Source organism: Pyxicephalus adspersus, chromosome 2 (assembly GCF_032062135.1).
Source record: "Pyxicephalus adspersus chromosome 2, UCB_Pads_2.0, whole genome shotgun sequence".
Classification (NCBI taxonomy): Eukaryota; Metazoa; Chordata; class Amphibia; order Anura; family Pyxicephalidae; genus Pyxicephalus; species Pyxicephalus adspersus.
In genome coordinates, this window is record NC_092859.1 from 101,874,375 (window position 1) to 101,896,264 (window position 21,890).

Below are 21,890 nucleotides of genomic sequence, written 5' to 3' on the forward strand. Positions count from 1 at the left end.
TTTTTATATTCATTATATCTACTAGACCCCTATTCGGACATATTTCTGTAACTTACAGGTCTAAAATGTAAAAAAAAAAATTTCATGAAAAACAGTGTAACGCTTTTGGTACAGAAATCTAGACATCAGTGTAACGCCCAGGAGGTTAAGTATAAAAACTTTTTATAATACATTTTAACAGCATGTGACACGCCATGAGATTAAATTTGCTTTTTCTAATGTTTGCAAAGTAATAGCTTTTACTTAGCATAGAACATGGAGGGATTTAAATTAAATTAAATTAAATGCCTAAGTATAAAAACTCTTTCTATATCTGCAGCCAGTTATTTGGTGTTTTTGATGCATTACAGCGAAAACTACTATTTATGAGAAAAGGGCTGATTAAAAAAAAAAAAAAAGCAAAACTGGTGGATAATAAGATTGGGGGTTAGAGCGAGGATGCCAGAGGATTACTATCTGATACTCCTGGGCAGAACTATGGAATAGATTGACTGTGTGGGGTAACGCTCTGTCTAGGTGATATGTTTATGGCGCCTTTAAAGTTGTGTTAACTTAGGAAGCAACATGTCTCCATATTATCCTAATGTACAGTCTGTTTCAAACTGACTGTTTGTAGCTCTTTAGGACATCTAACAGTTAAGCCATGTACATGTAAAATTATTCTTGCCCGTGATGTAAGGTCATGTTCACCGCTGCAAAAATCGGACATATACAGCGCTGCCCCCAGCATTATTCAATGCCATGGCGGATTGTTGAATGACTGATCGTAAATGAACAATGTTCCTCCTATGGAGGAGGACACAGCAAGGGGCTGCTCACTTGTCCTCCTCTCTCCAATGAGCAGAATCGATGTTGTGTGTAGAGCTCTCATTCATTTATCTGTCACTGGAAACAATCAAGATCATTTCCAGGGTCAATCATCAGATGCCCATCGGACACCTGCATGAGGCATTGGAGAAGGTAACTTACTGTTTATGTACACCACAAGACTGGTAGGAGTGTTGATTACCTCATGCTTAGTGAAGGAGGTTCATAATTCAGACATACACGATGAAATCTTGTGTTGCTTAGGTATACTAAAGGAGAGACACTTTTGGATCTGAGAACTGTAGATGTGTTATGTTTCCTTGAGTATGGTAAACACTACCAACTGGATACATATTGCAGATAGAAGCAGTTCAGAGAGAATGGAATTTATCTCATGCTTTTGTGGATCACAAACCTGATTCTGTTAGTTGTAAAAAAAAAAAAAAAAAAAGGCTGCCCAAGTTAAAGGAAAGCTTCTTGTAGTGGACCATAAAATTGTCAACAACATTATTCTGTAAATTCATTACAAACAAAAAGGGATTATTCAAAAAATAAAATCCACCCACAAGTCACTCTACTCACTTCTCGTTTGCGTTGATCTTTTTTAAGCTGTGAAATTTCACGGCTTCTACGAGAATCAACCAGTCTGGCCTTTTCCTGCTCCTCTTTCATTTGTTTCATTAGACGCACCTGAACAAAAAAACATTGCCATTTTACATTGCATTAGTCCTAAAAAAAAATAAGTTTAAAATCAAAGTAGTAGGACATTCTTGGATACAAATTAGGTCTGATTTATTAATGCTCTCCAAGACTGGAAAAATTATACTATCATGGGAGAACCTGGGTGCTCCAGCAAGCCTGGAATGGATTTCCATTACAATCATTTTGCTCTTAGTAACCAAATGTTTTCAATACTGGACCAGATCCATTTCAGGTTTGCTGGATCACTCAAGTTCTCCAAGTAAAATGCTCTTTCTTCACAACTTATCCATGAGCTTTAATGAAAGAGGGCCCAAGCAATAAAGCTATTATCATACAGAAGCTTATAATAATTGCATACCAGCCACAAAGGCGAAAGTTTGGACCAAGGCATTACCTGCAACACTTTACTCTAAGCCTATACAGAATTTATTATGCCAGTCATAATTCCCAACTAGGAAAATAAAACCACATTTATGAGCTCCTTAATGCACCTTGCTCCCAGGATGAAGCCAGTAATGAACATTTCAAGACTGTCTCCATCAATTTCTTAGTAGAGCACGTAACACTTTAGTACACCCAGTGGATGCAGGTAATATCTCAATTACCTTTGTCTTCTTCATTTCTGCAACCTCCTGCTGCAATTTCTTCATCTGCTTTTCATATTGTGACTGGTTTTTCAGCAATCGTGCATGTTCTTTCTGGGCAGCTTGTTTGATACACATAAAGCCACTATATGGGTAAAAAAGTGAAAATATGTATATATTATACTATAGTGAAAATTTGTAAGAGTAAGCATGAAAAGTCAAATCACTTTTCTGTATTAGGTCACTATAAGGGCTCTAAAATAAATTAGCTAAACTAAAGTAAATCATGACAATGCAAAGTGTATTAAATAATAAAATAATAACAGACTGAAAGTCTACTTGAAAACTCAACGCTAGTTTGTAAAAGATAGAATGAGTTGTGATCCCCACAGTGGATTTCACCAGGTTAGGAATATACTGATATTGTAATAAAAGAGGAAAGCTTATGCTAAAGATGTTTGTGACAAGTAATAACTATTTAATTAATTAATTAAACGTCTTAGTAAAGATCAGTTTACCAAAAAAGGCTAACTAGCATGCTTTGTCTGTGGATAAGTGGTAAGCTGTATGAGAATAATATTATTGCATATGTAGGTTCTTACTTTTCAATCATGGCTAACAATACTACTCCAAAATGTTATATCATGGAGTTGCATGGCTTTTAAATGAAAATGAAAATATCTGAAGAGTTCTTGATCCTATTTATTTAAAATGCAGTTAGTGGCAGCCACCTACAGTGAGGGGGTGGGTCAGAGGGGGTCTGAGTTGAATAAGTAGAATAAATATATTAAGGAAAAGATGACCTTTAACAAAGTAATATTTTTATACAGAGTTACAGTGGTTGGATGGAAAAAATAGTGTGAGAAAAAAAACAAACAAAAAAAAACATAAATCACTAACAGAAGAATGACCATTTATTTGCTAAGCATATATCTAGTATATAGAAATATCTACTATCAGACATATCTGAAAGCATTGCCATTTGCAAGTGGGTACAGGCCATTTTATACTGTTAACAAGCCTAAAGTTCAATCAGTAAAGATTCAATCTCTTCTCTATAACCAAAATAAATCTGATGAAGCATCGTTTTGACAAGAAACATGTAAAAAAAATAAAATTGTTCTACTTCATTATATCTTTGTTTCATAATTGCATGTTTCTTTGTCACTAGACACTTCATTACAATGGTAAAAGATAGAACCATGAAACAAAATAGACAGAGCTACAGAGAAAGAAGAGTTCCAAGTAAACACATTGTAAAAGCTGCTTCCTGGGAAAAAAGCAAGATAAATAAAAGCTGTTAGATCAAAGATTTATGAGAATGGCAAAAAAATAAGATTGGCTTAGTGCAAGTTGCATAAAAATACTGGTCATCATGCATTAGGAGCTGATATTCTGGTGAAACATGAGCTGTGTTAGGTGATTGTGGGTATAAAATGGTAGCTACAAAGCTGCCACAACAAAGCTACCATACCTGCACATTAGGCATGAAGGTCCATTATCAAAACATAAAAAAAGTGTACCTACTACTGAAAGAATATATAAAATGCCATTGCTGAACTTTTTCAGCATGTAGATAACTGTGTAACGCTTAATCTACATGGACTGTTTCCCCAGCACTTAAACACCCATGTTTGAAATTCCCATGCGTTCCCAATCAGCTATGCAATCCCATGCATTCCAATCAGCTAGCTACACCAGGGAGTATTATAGAGCAGCATGTTTTTTTAGGTGTTAAAGAGAACGCATTTTTAATTTTCTAACTGCTTATAAAAGATCATACATGCCTATGCAAATGGAACGCTTATAAACTCCCATAAACGCATTCAAGTGCTATGGGCATTTATAGGAGTTTTAAAAAAAATTCTGTGTTCACTTAGCCTAAGAAATTAACTGAGCGCCTGAGCTCTATACTCATTCTGAGTCAGCGATACAGAAGGTATTAAAAGGCAGAGGAGCCTAACACCAACCAGGCATGCTGTAATGTTTAGAACTAAGTTTACAAGTGTACAGAATCCTTTAGTGGCAAGTCCACTTAGTGTACTGAATATATAGGCGGTGTACCCTGCAGTATCTGGCTAATTAATAGTACAGTAACCTTTAGCTCAAAAATATTCGAGCATAACACTACCCTTATAACGTATACCGGACTCCATTACTGGTTAACATGGAGGGGGCAGCAATAGAAGCAAATAAAACTGATTCAACTGAGCACAGATAATGTAGCTCTGAGTACTTGTCTGTATGCAGCCATTAAGATCAGCAGAGTGTTCATGCATTGAACAGCAGGTATGTGTGGCAAGCACTACAATTTAGAACTTAAGCATACAAAGCCTTAGAGTACAAAAAATGGGCACTGGTATAGCTTGGTGAGATGGGAGGATAATAATGAAAAATGTCCCACACAGCTCAAGAGAAATAATATTCAACACACCCATACTCCACTTTATATGAGCTAGCAGAGCTAGGTAAAAAGTATTTTTGACTTCATATACTGTATTGATTGATATCACCATTTTATATCTGCACCCAATGCACTGTAAAATTAAATAAATAAAAGAAAGATATTGTGTGTTCACTAAAAATAGGGATGTATTTTGTGCACAAGTGAAGCCTGTCCATTATTGAAGGCCAGCCTTTACTATGCACAGAATATCCCTAATTAGGCATAGTGAATCCAGCACTTTTATGAATTCTAAGTGTATTCTATAGTTACTTCTGGCTCTGACTTTTTTTTTCATTACTTGCTTATGTTTGCCAGCAGGACTTTTTACAGTACCAGAAGAATTAGAAATTTAGTATTTCACAACAGTACAACTGTTCACAAGAGACATGAAAAATGTATGTTTGCCTTCTTCCAATATTTCTCCAGCTTTATGTCAATAACAGAAATTATGGCCAAGTGGCAGAAAATACAGACATGGGCAAACACTTATTCATACTGCATATGCATTCCGAATGTGAAACTATGTTCCCTTTCATGTCTTTCAAATATACGTGAAAGAAAGCATCTTAGTTTGAACAAACATATCAATATGTGTAAGTGAAATTAAATGTTTTTAAGAACAGGGTCTAATCATCTAAATACAAAAGGGTGAACTTTCATAGCCTCTTTTCTTCAATGCTGATGATCACTGGCAATGATTAATAGCCAGAGACTATGTTACTTAAGCTGCTTTGGCTGGGTTTGCTAAGAGCAGTAATTTTTAAGAACAATGTACTGAAAATACTCAAGCATAAACAGAGATTTTTTTTTACCTGAAAATGACAGTAATAATGATTTTGCTTTATACTTAGGTCACAGTAGTGTTCATTTTAAGTATAGCAAACTCTTTTAATGCAGTTTAACATTAGAAAGTTTGTTACACACTTCACATGAAGACACAGCACCATCTAGTGAAGGCCAGCAACTATGCACAAGAGATCATTTAAGAGCAAGTGATCCATCATAACCAACCTAAATGTACAAAATACTTTTACCTGCAAAAAAGGAGAGATATAGAGACTTAGCCCATTTAGTTTAAATTTGTTTCCCCTTAAATTAAAACAATACACACACAATAGACGTGTTTATTACCATTAATTGTATTGGCATTTCTATTATATAATACGGTTAAGAATGTTAGCAGTGATGTTCAAGTTGTGGTGTATACTTGAGTCATTTTTCCAGGTAAAATAAAGTACATTGGTGTACATTTAGACAATGTTATATTTGAGTATATACAGTACTTTTTTCTTAACAAAAAAGGGTTGGTTTTTTTAATGGCAGGTTTACTTTTAGACCACTCTAAAGCTTAGCAAAGAGTTTTTTGTCTTCCCAAAATACATAACTACAATGGTAGTACAAAGTAAAACCTGATACGAATTGTTCATGCTGGCAATCGTCAAACACTTAAATGCATAAAATGATGCTGGAATTTTCTGATTTTAGGGTGTTAAAGTAAATAAAATGTTATTTTTCTTTTTCTGTCTTTTTAACGGGTGAGGATCCAACAAAAACAAATAACAGAAATAAATAGGAGTATTCCAACCTTCTTTCTTCTTGGTTGCTTTCCTGAAGCTGTTGAAGCCTTCAAAAGCAGAAGTACAGAACAGGCAGCCAAACCAATGCAGGACGGACCAGACAAACAATGAAAGTTATAAAGGTAAAAATGGTTCATGAATTTCCTATCTTTAAAATATACCATACAACAGCCAAAATCAAATATTCTAACAATGGCAAAGCTGTGAGTTAAATTCAGTAGCATACTTCAATATTCTATCAAAAAGAGCTCCAGCTTAAATATGTGAGCTTGCACACAAAGAAAACTTAAACTGAACTGATATTTATGAATGATTTGCTGTAATTACAGCCACAGATTTTCCTAGTTGCTATGGTGGAACTATTAAGAAGGCAAGAGGTGCTACTACAGACCACAAGTAAACAGTATTTTAATCTTTATTTTTTTTTTTATTTACCAATATATTAATTTACCTAATAGCTGGAATTACTGAATGACAGCAAATTCAGTCTGGTCAGATCACTGCACTGAAAAGTGTAGTGAACAAGAAGTGTATGGCTTCTGCTTTACCATGCCTAAAGGGGAACAATCTGTACCACATGATAACCAATATAGTAGCATGCATTTAAATGCATTTGATCATGGTAAAGTCAGACAATTAAAACTGAAGTCTTAATTAATGCAATTAAATAAAATGAAATTGAAGACTACATAAACAGCTGTATGTATTTATCAGAAAGATAATTAAGCAATTACAAGCATTACAAAGAATTTTGTGTTAATCTTCAATTAACAGTAATCACAGCATGTGATATTTTAACACTGAATAAAAATAAAAGTCCAGTCCGTAGGGAAATAATAAATTGAATATTAAACTACCTAGATACATTTTAAATTGTAATTTGATTAACTATAAATCTATCCTAGCAAATTGCAATCTTCTAAAAAGATTTTCTGATGAAATAAATTACACTGTTAAAATGACCCTATCATCACATTTAACATTAGATGCAATTAGTGCTATGGAAAAGAAGTTTGTTTCTTTTTTGTTTTGGGATGTTTCCTTCTGTCTTTACCGCCACGGTGGTAAAGGCTGAAGGTATTACCTGCAGCCTCCTGGGGAACTTGAATCACATTTCCCAAGATGCTGTGGGCTATGCCTTCTGCTCTTGCATCAGGTGCTTTCTTGTAATGTAATAGAAAAAAGGGGGGCTCGATCTCACACTTGAGCTCATGTACAACAGGCTTTAGACTCATTGCCCTTTGTTCCCTTTACAATTACCCTTTTCTATCATGGCTTTAGAATGTAATAAGGCATGACCCAACAAGTCAAAAATTCAGAGAAGAAGCTTGAAATGTTTGGGGAAAGTGTTCATGTTATGGCCTACTTTAAAATAAACCAGTCAGAAATTTAAAAACACAGGATAGGCATACAATTCTTACTTAATAATAGTGAATACATCACTGACCAGTAATGGAAGGTCAGTTCATTTTTTCCCCCTTACAGGAAAGTTGAGATTTACTCAGAACGCAATTTCAACTCTTCAGACCTAAATCCCTTCTTAGCTACCCTACCTTCTAAATAAGTGGATATGCAATGTTGAAAAAGTATTTTTTATTTGGACAGAACACATTATTATTATTATTAGATGAACAGATATTCCTTAGTCATAAACCAATGCAGTTAACTCTCAAAAAGTTTTTTTGGTTTTAGAAATCTGGGGGAAAATATTTTGTACCTTTTAGTTCCCACTTCCCACTGCAAGAGTAAATTCTTAATTTTTTTCTAAGGGATGACAAAACAAGAATAAAACTCCGTGAACACCTTGCGCCTGCCTGCTGCAGGCAGTTCTCCCCTCTACTTTTTGACATTCCAGGTTGTAAATGTTCCCTTTGTGCCATCCCAAACAATGCAACATTGATAGAATTAGACTGAAGGGAAGGTGGGAAGGAGACGATCAACAATTAAAAGGAAAACAAGATGTTAGGTACATTTTTATTTCTACTTCATCATCCCCTAAAAAGAAAAATAACACTTAACCCTGGGAATGCAAAGGGGCAACTCACTAAATGGTAAACTTCAGTTTTAAGTACAACGAATATAAGCACTAAAATGGCCACCTTGATGAATGCATAACAAAGAAACACAAGAAATCGATTTTCTCATAGAAAAATAAAAGCTATGGAAGTGACAACTTTATATTATTCCTTTGTTTAAAGGGTAACTGTACTCACAATACATGTGGCCTGTAAAATAGCCAAGGATACCAAGCAAATATAAAAAGGTAAACTTTGAACAAGGTCTTTATAGGCCAAGGCCAGTATAAGAATGAAGAGAGATCCCATAAGCCAACCTGATTTGCAGTGCTGCTGGTCTGAGTCTCCGCTGACAGCATTTAGAGCACAGATTGAAAAAAAGTATAACTACCTAGGGTCTAAACTGAAGTTTTAGATATGGGTGAAATAGTAAGGCGTTTATAATCTTTTCTCCAAAAGCTTTGCTGTATATATAGTCAAATGGTCAAGATCAGCAATGTCTCCAGGTACAAAAGTAAAGATAAAACTAACATTTTGATTTGTGTATTTAAAATGGAAAGAACGGGAAAAATATATTAAATAAAACACATTTTTAGCTTTGGATATCCTTTGACATTTGTAAATTTGCTTCTAATCTACAGTTCCATTGAAATAGCTAAAATGTTTACAATGCAGTTATCCTTTATAAAAGGCATATCCCCTACATTTAATACTTCCACTGACATTTGTTGCAGTGTTTATTTAAATGAAGGATTTAAAAGATATAATTAGATGTTAAGAAACCACAAAAATCTGTCTTCTCAGCCAATATAAAAGATTATATTCAGCTTCTGTCAGTGGAGAGAAACAACAAGGTTATCCAAAAAGATCTGTTGTCACCTTGTTTAAAAAAACTAGTACCAGGCCTGAAGTGGAATCAATCAGTAAACATTGCAACCTAAAAACATTATAATCCTAAATTATTGGCTGGTGATCAGCAAAAATTTATGGTAAATACTGCGGGTTACAATGGAGATTAGGGCATTTAAAGGGGCACTCCACTTTTGATGGTGTAGCTTTAGAAGGCCACTTACAATTTGGCCTTATACTTGCAAGTAGTGACAGCAGCCTGCACTTGCAGCTACTACATCAAAATTGGCAATCAGTACTCATCATTCATCACTCAACTGAATTGTGTTCTTGGTCACCAATTTAGATGGAACAGCAATCGATTACAGATCTAAATACCAGTTTTTAAAATAGGCCCCATAGCCTACAATGGTAAGACTGAAGCTTCTTTGCCATATGATGTTGTGTCAGTAAAGGATGACAATTAGAACCTTTCAACAAGTGGGTTGTGCTTGGGGTAAGAATATTTGCAAAATGTTTATGTCTGACATGCTCTAATGCTTCTAAAAAGGGGACCTAACCTGAATAATTGGTGCAAAGCTATTTAAAACATGTTTATAAAAGAAAATAAAAACACCTCTCTCCAAGCCCTATTAACGGGGATCAAGGTGAATATTGAGGAAGGCCCATAAAATCTTCTGCACCCCAAATTCCCTTCCATCAGCAGAGACAATGTGCCTAATGTCCTAACTCTCATCACATGACTGCCCTCCAGGGAGCATAAGACTCCCCTTTTTTTTTTTTTTTTTTTTTTTAATACTTTTGAACTTGTGTGTGTGAAAAAAAAAAAAATAATATAAATATATATATATATATATATATATATATATATATATATATACACATACACACACACATATGACTGTGTATGTATATATACATTTACATATATACATATACATTTTTTTTGGGTCAATGTCCACCTTCCTGTGCAATAGCAAAAAAAGCTACTACAAACTCTAACATTAGCTCACTGCAACTGATGTCTGAACATCAGAATAGGGAAAAAAAACATAATATTTTTTATAAATTAATAAAAACAAGCTTATACAGCAAACAATATACATTTCTTTAAAATAGATAAATAAAAGATTAGAAATAAAAATAATTAGCCATGCTTTGATAATTCTAAAAGATCTTTTTGTAATTATTATGACATCTGATGAAAGCAGGCAAGTTATGAAGTGAAGCATGTACCTAATAATTCAAGATAAAACCGCCAACAGTATTTAAAAATTAAAAAAAAAGTCACCATAAAGAAATGAGTCAACCATTACCTCTTTTTCTTCTTTTTCTCCATTTTTTTCAATTTCTCCAAGTCTTTTTTGGCAAGATCTATAATTTCATTGGTTTCCTTCTCAGATGCAATTAAAGGTGCAGAAAATGGAGTGTGGCCAGAAAAATAGGATGTCCTTGATGAAGCTCTTGAGAGGCTCTTTCGTAGATTTTCATTTATAGCTTCACTTTCCAACAGTTTTGCACTAAACACAAACAAAACCTGAAGTTTAAAACCATTGGGAACACAAAATTACGTATATTTTTTATCAACGTTTACCAAGCACAAAATAGAAAACAACCTTGCCTTACAGTAACTGTCATTGCATCATAAAGCGTGAGACTCAAAACCCCCTCTCCCTCCAAAAAAAAAAAAAAAAAAAAAAAAAAAAAAAGCTGCAGATTTTATTTTGTGAATTACACTACCTACCCTACTGAAAACATTTAGTGATGTTTAGGCTACTGATAAAATGCACTCAAAATAGTTCCAGTCAATGTCTAGATAACTCACATGGATCAGTTGTTTATGTACACACAAAGTATGCAAATTGATTAGACACCTACCATTTTCTTGGTTGCTTTGTTGAGTAAACACACCAGTGCCCTTCAGATGAACCTTGATCAGCACTCTGACTCTTCATGCAACAACCGGTTGCTTATATTTACCACTACTAGGACCACCAATCTTAAAAGAAGCATTCCTATTTGTTTTTAATAAAATGCTTCAGATCTGGGAATCAATACCAAACTAGTTTTTTTTATTTCCCAAGGGAATTCCTAATAATTCTGATGCAATATAAGTTTGGTGGTCCTTTAGGTGGAATACAGCCCCCTAGGTAATGTCTAAAAATGACTTAATCTGTGGTATAATAGTTAACGTTACACTTTTTTTATCACAATGTTGGAAGAAGGTTTCTCCTGCTAACTAGGAGACTCCTCCTAGTTAGCAGGAGTGATTGCTAGGGAATATCTTTGCTTTATGCATCTCGTACATCAATCCTCATGGACCCTCATGGCCTGAGTGCTTTTTCTCTATTTGCTGTTCAGTGCAATATTTTGCTTACATTTACAGTAGCCTTATAGGATTAGTAATAAAAGATAAGTATCTCCTAGCACACAATAAAATGTGGGGGGGGGAAGAATAATTTAAAAGTAAACATAAAATCTTGGAAAGATGGAAAACTGGAAGCCATAAAACAAGTATGCAAAAGAAATACAAATTACATATTTTGCAGGAACATTTTGCAGGAATCACATTGAAAACAGCATCAGTAGAAATTTACAGGCTAAGAAAAGTATTTATAAACGAATAAATTAAAGGGATTCTATAAAGCCCACATTTTATCAGTAGCATGTGATCCAATTTTCTACTATCTAATTGTAAGTTAAAAAAACTCTATAAATACATACACATTCTCATCCACTGCTAGGTGATGTGTGCGTGTACAGTACAATTGACAGCCCTATAGAAGTATTACCTCAATATCACCAGGAGGTGGCTCCATAACCCAAGTTTTTAGTAAAAATACAATTTCAGTCCTGCACTTAAAGCGTACCTAAACTAACAATTTTCACTTTACATAAATAAGTAGACGACCCCCCCCCCCTTTATTCAAAGTAAAAATTCTGGGTTTCTCAGTGCAACACCCTTTTTTAAAAAAAAAAAAAAAAAAAAAAAAGAGAAAAGGATGCAGCACCGCCCCCTAATTTTCGCAAAGCCTCCCGGGATACCTACTTCACGCATCCTGGGAGGCTCTTGGTTGCTCCTTTTTGTGAAAAGGGAAAAAAACTGCCGATCCCACGCATGCACAGTTGTTTTGGAGGACTTTTGAGTTTTGTTCCTCTTTATTACCTTATTTAAGACAATATTTCAATCTAATGGTCAGATATGCAAATTGTTGTGACAGTTTACAGGGAAAAGAAAATAATAATTACCGAAGGTCTTCAATTTCTTTGATATAATTGTGGATCATATTACTTATTTCTTCATTTCCATCACCTGAAAAAACATACATTTAGGTATTCATACAAAACTAAAAAAAAAATGATGACAAATAAAAACACATAACTATAAAATTGAATAATGCTTCACAATAAATGAAATAAACATCCCATGGTTTATTAAAATACTATTGAAATACGTTCAATGAGTGTGTAACATAATTAAAACATCCCAGATATTGTATCGTTCATAGAGTCAGAAAATCACTGTTTAAATGAAAATCCTGGCCTGCATATGACCCTAAAGGATTGGACATTCGTGAACGAGACTATCCTCCTTTTTTGAATTTTAATCTTAATGATCATTCTGTCTGAAGTGTACCATAAAGTATGCTTTCCTTGTGAATTCAATTTAAAAAAAAAAAAAAAACACAATACTCTGCTCCCTATACTGGTTTTGAGATTTCTCAAACATCTTTTTTTGCCACTGCCGACTAGTTTTCCTTTTTTGAAAAATTATTTGCTTCCGTTTCATCCTTAGGACTTTCTATCCTGGTGTGACTTTGCTTTTTATTAATCCTCAGCACTTAAGTCAGACTTTCAGAGTTTACTGGTTTTCCAGTGATCACCTTCCGAAGATCTTCCTAGACTGAATTATGTAGCAGTTAAACAGAATCTGTCTATGTATAGGTTATGTGCTGTGTTTCTGTACCTGTAATATTTGTTATTGGGAGAGGGGCCCCTCTCCAGGCTGTTGCCTGCAATACTTATCATACAAGCGAATTATTTCCACAGATTGAACCTATATATTTCTAGATGTGGTTTCATCTTTTCCCCTCACCTAAGTTTATTTTTTATTTTTTCTACCCCTCTTAGGGATCTTTCTGTATTTTTCAATTTTTCTATCTCAGTGCTAAAGAGGTATTTTACCAGCCAAAACATCATCTTTTACTGATTGTCAAAAAAGCACATCTGAGGCTTCGTCATACAAAAGCTATAGCAGCAATTTTTATATGGAGCTCTATGTGTTTTATCATGGTGTTACCATGTCCTCTCCATCCTCAAGGTTTGAGGTGGGGATAGCCGATATTTCACTCTACCATGTTGCCTCCCATTTTGTCAGGGTCAAAGACTGGTGTTGAAATTCTGAAAACAATCGCTCATGGTCAGACGTTCAGTGCTATTCTGCTGCATCTTTTGGCATGACTAAAGGATTCTGTAACTCTTGGTTTTTAAACACCCAAAAATAGAGTCTAAATGGCATATTTGATCAGAGGACCAACCTCGGACCTAATCCTTCACCAAAATATTTATTCTTGGGAAACCTTTCCTTTCCAACCGGAGTACAAGGCTCTGGTTTTCTTAAGCTGTCTGCTGCTCGCATTTGCAGAGCCCAAGATTTTTGCAAAATGATTGTTGGTTGGTATAAACAGGCTAAACACGTCTCTCCTCATCTTTCTTTCTCTTTGGACTACAAGAAATCTCCCAGCTTTCTCATTTTTGCTCCCTCTCTGTCTGTGACATAGTTTTCTTCATCCTAGAACAACATTTGAGCCTGTCTGTGTACAGTTGGAAGTTTATCATACATTTCCTTCCTCCGCTGCCTACTAATCGGCACATTCCCTATGTATTAACTTTTCTGCTAGAGAAATGATCTAAGAGCCAATCTCATTCCTGCACAACATACTTATAAGACCTCCATTTGTAATAGTAGGAGCAGGGTAATAACAGTGCTCAACTCAGAAATTTTTTTAAGCCGGGTGGGAAGAAATTGTAGGTGGGTGGCAGCCCCTGTATTGTGACCAAACTCTTTAGTAACCCACCCAAAAACAGCCGGGTGGTGCACCCATCTAAAAGGGCCTGGGGAGAACCCAGAATAAGGATGTGTCTTGGTGACAGGGAACACTAGTTATCAATATTACCGAACAGTTTTCAGTACATGCAGGAATTGTAATGAGGAGGAGGGAGAAATGGTATGCATATTTTAGTCCAAGTCCCATTCTAAAGCCCTTTTAGGACACCATACAATCATACAAAATTCACTGATCTTCATATACTGGAGGACCCTACATTTTTCCTGCTTCATCATTTTACATTTTCTCACTTTATAACTTCTGTTCAATCATGCATTTCCCGGTTTTGGAGGTGAGTACATCCCCCATTCCTATTGTAACGAGCATGCAAGGCAGAGCTGGATTCTGTAATGATTTGGCTGGATGAAGTTCCAGGACTCAAAGTTTAAATGTCCCTGGACCTGGCCTACAGTGTATATGATGCCTAATTTCTAGGGTACAGTTGTCTTTGGCGCAATGTGCTCTAAACCTTTTTATCACTTCCTTTTTTTTTTTTTTCTGCTTTTTTTCATTATTCATATTATGAATATTTAATCCTTTTATATCTTAACATAGCAGAAATACATATTACTGTCAGTGTTCTCCCCAGACCCTTTTAGCTGGGCACACCGCCCAGAACTTTTCGGCAACCACCTGGCTGTTTTTGGGTGGTTACTGATGAGTTGGGTCAACATTCAGGGGCTTCCACCCGCCTAGAATCCTAGAAGTTCTTCCCACCCAGCTTACAAAAATTTCTGGCTTGAGCACTGACTGTATACTGTTAAAAGGATTTTAATAGACCAATATATCCCTATCCAATATTTATATATTGGAATATGTAGAACCCAAGTTGATTACAGATCCCGGTATCTAAAGAAAAGGATATTGCTCCATGAAGAGCATAACAAAGCTTGTTCTCAATAAAAAAAACTCAATTATATAAAACTTTTTTATATAATGGACCGAATAAGATACAGGGTTCTCCCCAGGCACTTTTAGCTGGGCGTATCACCCGGCACTTTTCAGCACCCACCCGGCTGTTTTTGGGTGGTTACCAAAGAGTTTGGTCACAATACAGGGGCTGCCACCCGCCTAAAATTTCTTCCCACCCGGCTTAAAAAAAATTCTGGGTTGAGCACTGAGATAGGATGATATGATATGTAAATTCACTGAGTGGAATGGACCATTTCATTCAAGTACAGAAAACAAAGGAAGTTGTTCTAGTGGATTTTTGCTTATACAAATGTTATTCTGTTCAACAAAAAGTATTTGGGTACTCTGTTATATGATCTTTAAAACTAAGCTTTGTTCTATTTATGGAGATGTGCACACACAAAACCTGTTTGATGTACTTCATTTGAATTTATCTGCAGGCCTACAGCTGGCCCATGACTGAACCCAAAGGAATGTAGGATCAGCAGCGATAGACCATGTTTCTTTTAGTAAAGGTTTCTGTAAATATCATTACTTTTTTAAACTAATGGATATGAAGAAAATGTAACCAAAAGGCTGTACCTGCTCTTGAAAGCACTTGGTTGGCCTGGTCACTCATTAGTTGTGTGATTCTTGTTCTCAAAGCATCAACTGTTTCCTGCATGGCCTTAATTCTCATTCGCAGATTGTTGTTTTCAGTTTGCAACATTGCATTCTCGTGGAACATGTCATTAATACTCTCATTGCCATCTTCATTGATAATCCTTTTACCCTATTATTTCCAGAAAGGTAAGGCAAAAATAATTTCAAGATCATCAAGAAAATCAATACTATTGTATACTTTCATTGCAAAACATTACATCTTAAAAAATATGATCATTATGTGTGTTTGCTATAGACATCACCTTACCCATTCCCTTTTAACTACTAATAATTGAAAATATTAAATAAATAAAAATACAACATACCGTTTTATATTCCATCAATTCCATCTGGAGTCGTGTTATTTCATTCCTCAGGGCATTGATCTGCTGACTGGTTCGGTCCTGGTTAACCATGACCCTGTTCTTAATATTACGAGCTCGATTAGCATATTTAAGAGTATTCAATGTTTCCATGAAATCCCTGTCTGAAGGGCTGACACATGCTATCATGACAGTTTGACTAAAATAAAATATAATAAAAAAACAAACAAACAAAAAAAAAAAAACACACAGGACTAAGATTAATTGATGTCACAAGGCAATACAATAAAATAAGACATTAGGTAAATAAAACGTTAAACACTACAGCATCCACTACCCAAGGTACCCATCAAACTATACCTAAATAATTATAGGAGACTGTCCATAGATAGGTCTGTATTTTATGCATGTTTGTACAAAACTTCACACTGTCACAACTGTGATAACAAAAAGACTTGGACATTTACAACAGAAACTATCTTGTTACTATAATGACAATACCAAGACAGAAGAACTCCCTGAATTTACTGCACGTGTTTAGTATCATGATTTTCAAGCCAATAAAAAAAACAAATCTAAGGGAACTTTCTCAGGCCCAACCCTGTAAACTTTAACCCTAAGCCATTTATTTGATAGTGCAATTGTATTACCTAATGCAAAGAGATTATGCACAGCTTTGCAACACTTGTCACATGATCACTTTGTGCATATAATTAGTCTAATAAAAAGCAGGGCTTATGTTTCATAAGGGAGTCCAATGTAGTTTAATATTATGTGCAGCAAAAAAAAATCAAAAAAAAAAAAAAAACATACCTATTACCCCCTAGTGAATCCTGAAGAAGCCGTGTTAACTTGGAATCCCTGTATGGTACATGAGTGGCCTTTTTACTTTTATCTCCAAGTGCACTAATCACATTTCCAAGGGCCAACTATAAAATTAAAAACAAGAAAATGTCACAGAAAATGCAAAAGAAATTCAACAGATTTTATAACAATTGAGTAGAAATTGAATTAACATTGTTACAGCAAAATCTGAAAATCTATACACTTGTTTGTATACTGTTGTTTAAATATGTAATATAGTCACTAAAAAAAGTTCCCTATAGTGACCTGTTGTTCCAGGGAAAGCAGTCTGTCTTAGACATGCAACTATGACAGCAGCAAACCTAGCCAGGTATAACCACAAGTGTTTTCTTGTATATAGTTAAAAAATATTTTAGAATTTACATAACAGAACCACTTCATGTCTATACATATGTTTCTTAATATGATAAACATGTTTAGGTCTATAAATCAGTTCCAGTTTTATCTTTTTGACTAACTATACATCACAAAACTTATTGATCCAGTAACAGAAAACGTACATCTGATGGCTGTGTTGCATCTGTTTTACAAATTGTAAATTTAAACAATCAATGTTAATGTTTATAACAAATATACAATTTTTACATCACGTTCTGACTTTTTTTAGCATGCCTTTCAGCGAAGCCTGCAGAAGGTAAAGAGAAGTAGGCTTCAAAGTTATCCCTTATACATACACTAGAGTCTTACCAGGCCCAGGAAAGAAACCAACTGATCTTTTGCTAAGGTACTACAGATATTTTACAGTTAAGGAAATCTTTTATCCATAAGCACCACAATGTACAGGCTTTGGCACTACAGGGCAGGTACACAACTTTAGATGTAAAATTGAAGAGAAGGTAAAATATCAACAGATAGCATTAGGAGTCTTTTGAAATGTCACCTTCTACCTCAGCCTTACTAGCAAATAGGAAAAAGCAGGAGGAAACCATGACCTTGCTATTACTCAGTTGACCGTGTGCAGGTAAAGGTCAGTGCAGGTCAGTGCTGTAGTAGACCTTCAAATGTATGTACATGTCTAGTTGCGCTTTTCGTACTAGTGATATTTTAGGATGGCTTTACATGAACACAGAATTAAAATACATTTTACAACTTACTGACATATTACTATTCACACAAAACTAGAGGTTAGACAGTAGCCTATTGTGAAATAAGTACATAATCTTACCAGGCCACAGTTTATGGAAATTCCTTCTTTAGCTCTGTCACCTGTAGCTCCTGTGCGTTTAAGTCGCTCTGATCCGGCCAAGTCGACAAAATGGAACTTGGCAGTAAGAGTTTCAAACTCATTAATTTGTGTAGATTCAGAGGTTATCCTATTATCCAAGTCATTCTCCTAAAAAGTAATGAACACAGTGGAAACATGTTCAACATATAAAACAACTTGGAAATGGAAAATTGCCTTCTAGTTCTATTAAATAAAGAGAACACTGGTTATGGGATCTACTTTAAAAATGGATGTTGGGGTTTAATTGCCCTGAAAAATCTTATAAATTATTAAGAAATCTTAAGGAAGATCTGCATAACTTGGAATAATAATTGACCATTTCCACAAAAGACACCTCCCTTTTGACAAGATTCAACACTACCTTCCCCTCTCCTCAACTCCATAACATGGGGAGAGGTGTTTTGTAGTCGACCAAAAACAATGCTAAATGCATTTAAATGATTCACCAAAGTAGAGAGCAGAGGATGTTCTCACAATACTAGATTAAACAAGATCAACAGGTTGTTTATGTGCGCTTACTAAACAGATGTGTGCTTACTAAAACTAGCAAAACTAGCATATTTAAAATGTTAAACAGGACCCCAATTGTTAGGGTTTTACATTCAGTATAAAATGTATATATAATATAATTCTTTATTGATCAACCAAAACACATGTATTTGTTTTGAGTGCAGCATATTTCCAACACTAGTGACTAATGTAAATCCCTAAAATTCAATCACAAAACACGTAAAAAAAAAAAAAAAAAAAAAAAAAAAAAAAAAAAAAAAAAAAAGGTAAACAGTATAAAGATAAACATACTGTATCAAGTTTGGGACACACACGGCTTTGACATAGGTGGATTGTAAATATGGCATGAGATCGTGAACTTTGCACATTCATTTGCGTGCTGGCAGTAGTCCTAGATAAGGCACCCAATTTTAAGCACTGTATCATCTGAAACCAGGGGAAAACAAAAAAATATGTTAGTTAGGAGATGGATTCCAAACCAGACTGAAACTAACACAAATGTTTTGTAGGATGGTGTTCCAGGAAGAAAAAAAAAACTTATACGGAAGTATCTAAATGTATCGAGACAAAATGCTTTAAACAAGAGAATAAGATAATGATCATTTATTTCTGTGAGTGTTAAATAAAAAATCAACAGATATCTGTGCACATTTTCATTTATAATTTTGCTTTCCGGCTAGTCATTATATAATAATAGAGATGCCCTAATTATAAATGGAAATATGGTATTCTACAGACACCAATGTTAATTAATACTGGTTTTCAGGCAATGCAGATAATGCTTATGTAATAAAAACTTTTTAAAGAATGGATGTTGCATGCCGTCTTCTAAACAATATTAGTAGGAACTTATACTGATAGTTTATGTTTTATAGCCAACAACAAACACATCTGATTTAATGCCCAAAACTTACCTCTGCCTCCGATGCTACATTACGGGTTGTGACTCCAACTGTGTATATTCCACCATTTGAATCTTCATGGATTTTGATGTTTGATTTTTTATTCCTAGACTCAATGTCCCGTGTTGTATCAAACAAATCAAGTATTTCTTCATTGTAAAGCTAAATTAACAAGTGTGTGCAAAAAAATATCATCATCATCATTAATACATCAAGTACAAATTCAATGTATACATAATTTAAAATTACAATATTGGCTCAAATGCCTCTAACCCTCCTATGAAGCGAGATGCCTGTACAGTATCAAACAATGCACATACTAACAGAATTTGTACTCTTGTGTTATAGTACCAAACAAAGGATAGTGTTGGTGTTCGAATTTGGGTTGTCCTCTTATTTGACCTGAATATGGCTGTTCGAATTCGGATAGACCCGACCCAAAAAACATGGGGCACAAATTCCTGTGTAAAAAAATGTGTTTAAAAAAATTGTATTTAAAAAAAAAAAAAAAAAAAATAATTTATTGAATGTGTGTGATTGTGTAACTAACTTTTATTTTTTTACAGGTTATCCCACAATGACAGGATGATTTCCAGAGCTGCACAGCGATGGGAATCCTACTGTCAGTGTGGGATCCTGGGCACTAGAGGTTAAATAGGGACAAGTTTCCCCATTCATCACCTCTAGTGCGCTTTGATCGGCTGAGGAAAGGTGAACCCTGATGACAACTTAAGCGTCATCAGGATTTTCCTTTCCCCAGCTAATCACAGAGCACTGGAGGTGAATGAATGGGGAGACTTGTCCCCATTTAGCCTCTAGTGCCCCGGGGATCTTTTCAATGAATGTGGTGGCCGCGGTCGCATTCATTGAGAACAGTGTGCAATCCGCGGCACTAGAGGTTAATTACCCTATAGTGCCGGGGATCTTCTCAATGAATGTGGCTGCGGTCGCATTCATTGAGAACAGTGTGCGATCCCCAACACTAGTGGTTAAATAGGGGCAAGTCTACCCATTCAAAACCTCTAGTGCTCTCTGATTGGCTGAGGAAAGCTTTCCCCAGCCAATCAAGGAGCACTATCCCTATTCCTGAATAGGGATGTCTCTATCCAAGAACACATACAACAAGTAAAGGGCTGCTAGAGCAATCAGGGGAGCAGAGCTGTCAGCTCCTCTCCCGATTGCTCTTGCAGTTCTTCAGTAGGACATACTGTTTATTTCAAAGTTTGATCCAAACAGTATGAAAGTTTGATCCAATAAAACTTTTTTGGGCAAGAATATGATGGGATAGTATAACCAATCAATAACAAAGATTTTATTTAAATCAAAATATTTTAAATGTGAATGCATGCAGTTCTTTCAAAGGAAATAGAACAGTAATGGAAAGGAAACTCAAGCACAGCTAAAGAATGACAGTGAAAATGGCCGATATATGCTTATATCATGGCGTTTAACATTGCTGGTAGTATTTGTATACTGCAAAAGTTCTGATGTTGGTGTGGAGACTTTTTAGAAAAGTATTTGAATCAACAATAACAAAAGTGCAAAATATTTTATGTTCAAAGCAGTTAAAATAATTATTATGTTTAGTGAGAAACAATTTAGGGGCACACTAGCTATATACATTCTTGACAATTTAGTGGATTTTAGTGCTAGAATACCATGAAAATCATTTCGGGCTAAGACTACCATCAAAACATTTGTTATAAACCTTTGCTGATCTTTCATATTGGAGAAACAATATCAAATATTATAGACTCTTTTTAAAGCAAACCTGTAAAAGAGAGATATATGGGATGCTATGGCTGTCCACCTTCATTATGCAGACCATAAGCTGGTATAGAATCAGAACTTCCCACCCTGTAAATAAAGGGTATACCAGTACCAAAAATCAATTAAATTACTGGTACTTAAGCAGATTGCAGGGCAGAAGAAATCAATGTTGTAAGACCAACTGTATATAAACTTTGATATGATTGCTTCACTCAAATCAAATACACACACACACACACACACACACACACACACACTTCATATTTTACTAACAATTTAGTAAATAAAGGCTATTGCACCTCTTATATAAAATAATAAATTATAAATATTTAAAAGAAAACAAACCTCCAAGAACTGAGCATTAACTTTGAAATCAGGTGGAGGGAGACCTTGCTCCAGTGCAGCTTGTTGTTTTTCTTCAATTAATCTAAAGAGATATTTGACAGCTCGAGGAATAATTCCTTGCTCTTCCTCTGTTATGTTCACGTCAAAGCCTGTGCCCATTGTATAGGTTTTTCCAGCTCCTGTCTGGGTTGGAGGATAAAACATAAATAATTACAGACAATACACCACATTGGCTTACAAACAAAGAAGCATCACTATGGCTGCAAAACCAACAAAAGAATATCTTTTAACCTGTAAATATCTTTTAAC

At 35.0% G+C, this 21,890-nt stretch overlaps 1 protein-coding gene across 1 annotated transcript in view; it reads right to left on the reverse strand.

Moving 5' to 3' along the window:
- Positions 1 to 21,890, reverse strand: part of KIF21A (kinesin family member 21A) — an 87,575-nt gene that overhangs the window by 34,297 nt on the left and 31,388 nt on the right. The window contains exons 3-14 of the mRNA XM_072399041.1: positions 21,582 to 21,764; positions 19,479 to 19,628; positions 18,856 to 18,990; positions 17,995 to 18,162; positions 16,779 to 16,894; positions 15,969 to 16,164; positions 15,583 to 15,772; positions 12,230 to 12,293; positions 10,297 to 10,500; positions 6,050 to 6,163; positions 2,115 to 2,238; positions 1,390 to 1,497 (exon numbers count right to left, since the gene is read on the reverse strand). Coding sequence (XP_072255142.1) covers positions 1,390 to 1,497; positions 2,115 to 2,238; positions 6,050 to 6,163; positions 10,297 to 10,500; positions 12,230 to 12,293; positions 15,583 to 15,772; positions 15,969 to 16,164; positions 16,779 to 16,894; positions 17,995 to 18,162; positions 18,856 to 18,990; positions 19,479 to 19,628; positions 21,582 to 21,764 — 1,752 coding nt within the window. The remainder of the gene's footprint in view (positions 1 to 1,389; positions 1,498 to 2,114; positions 2,239 to 6,049; positions 6,164 to 10,296; positions 10,501 to 12,229; positions 12,294 to 15,582; positions 15,773 to 15,968; positions 16,165 to 16,778; positions 16,895 to 17,994; positions 18,163 to 18,855; positions 18,991 to 19,478; positions 19,629 to 21,581; positions 21,765 to 21,890) is intronic.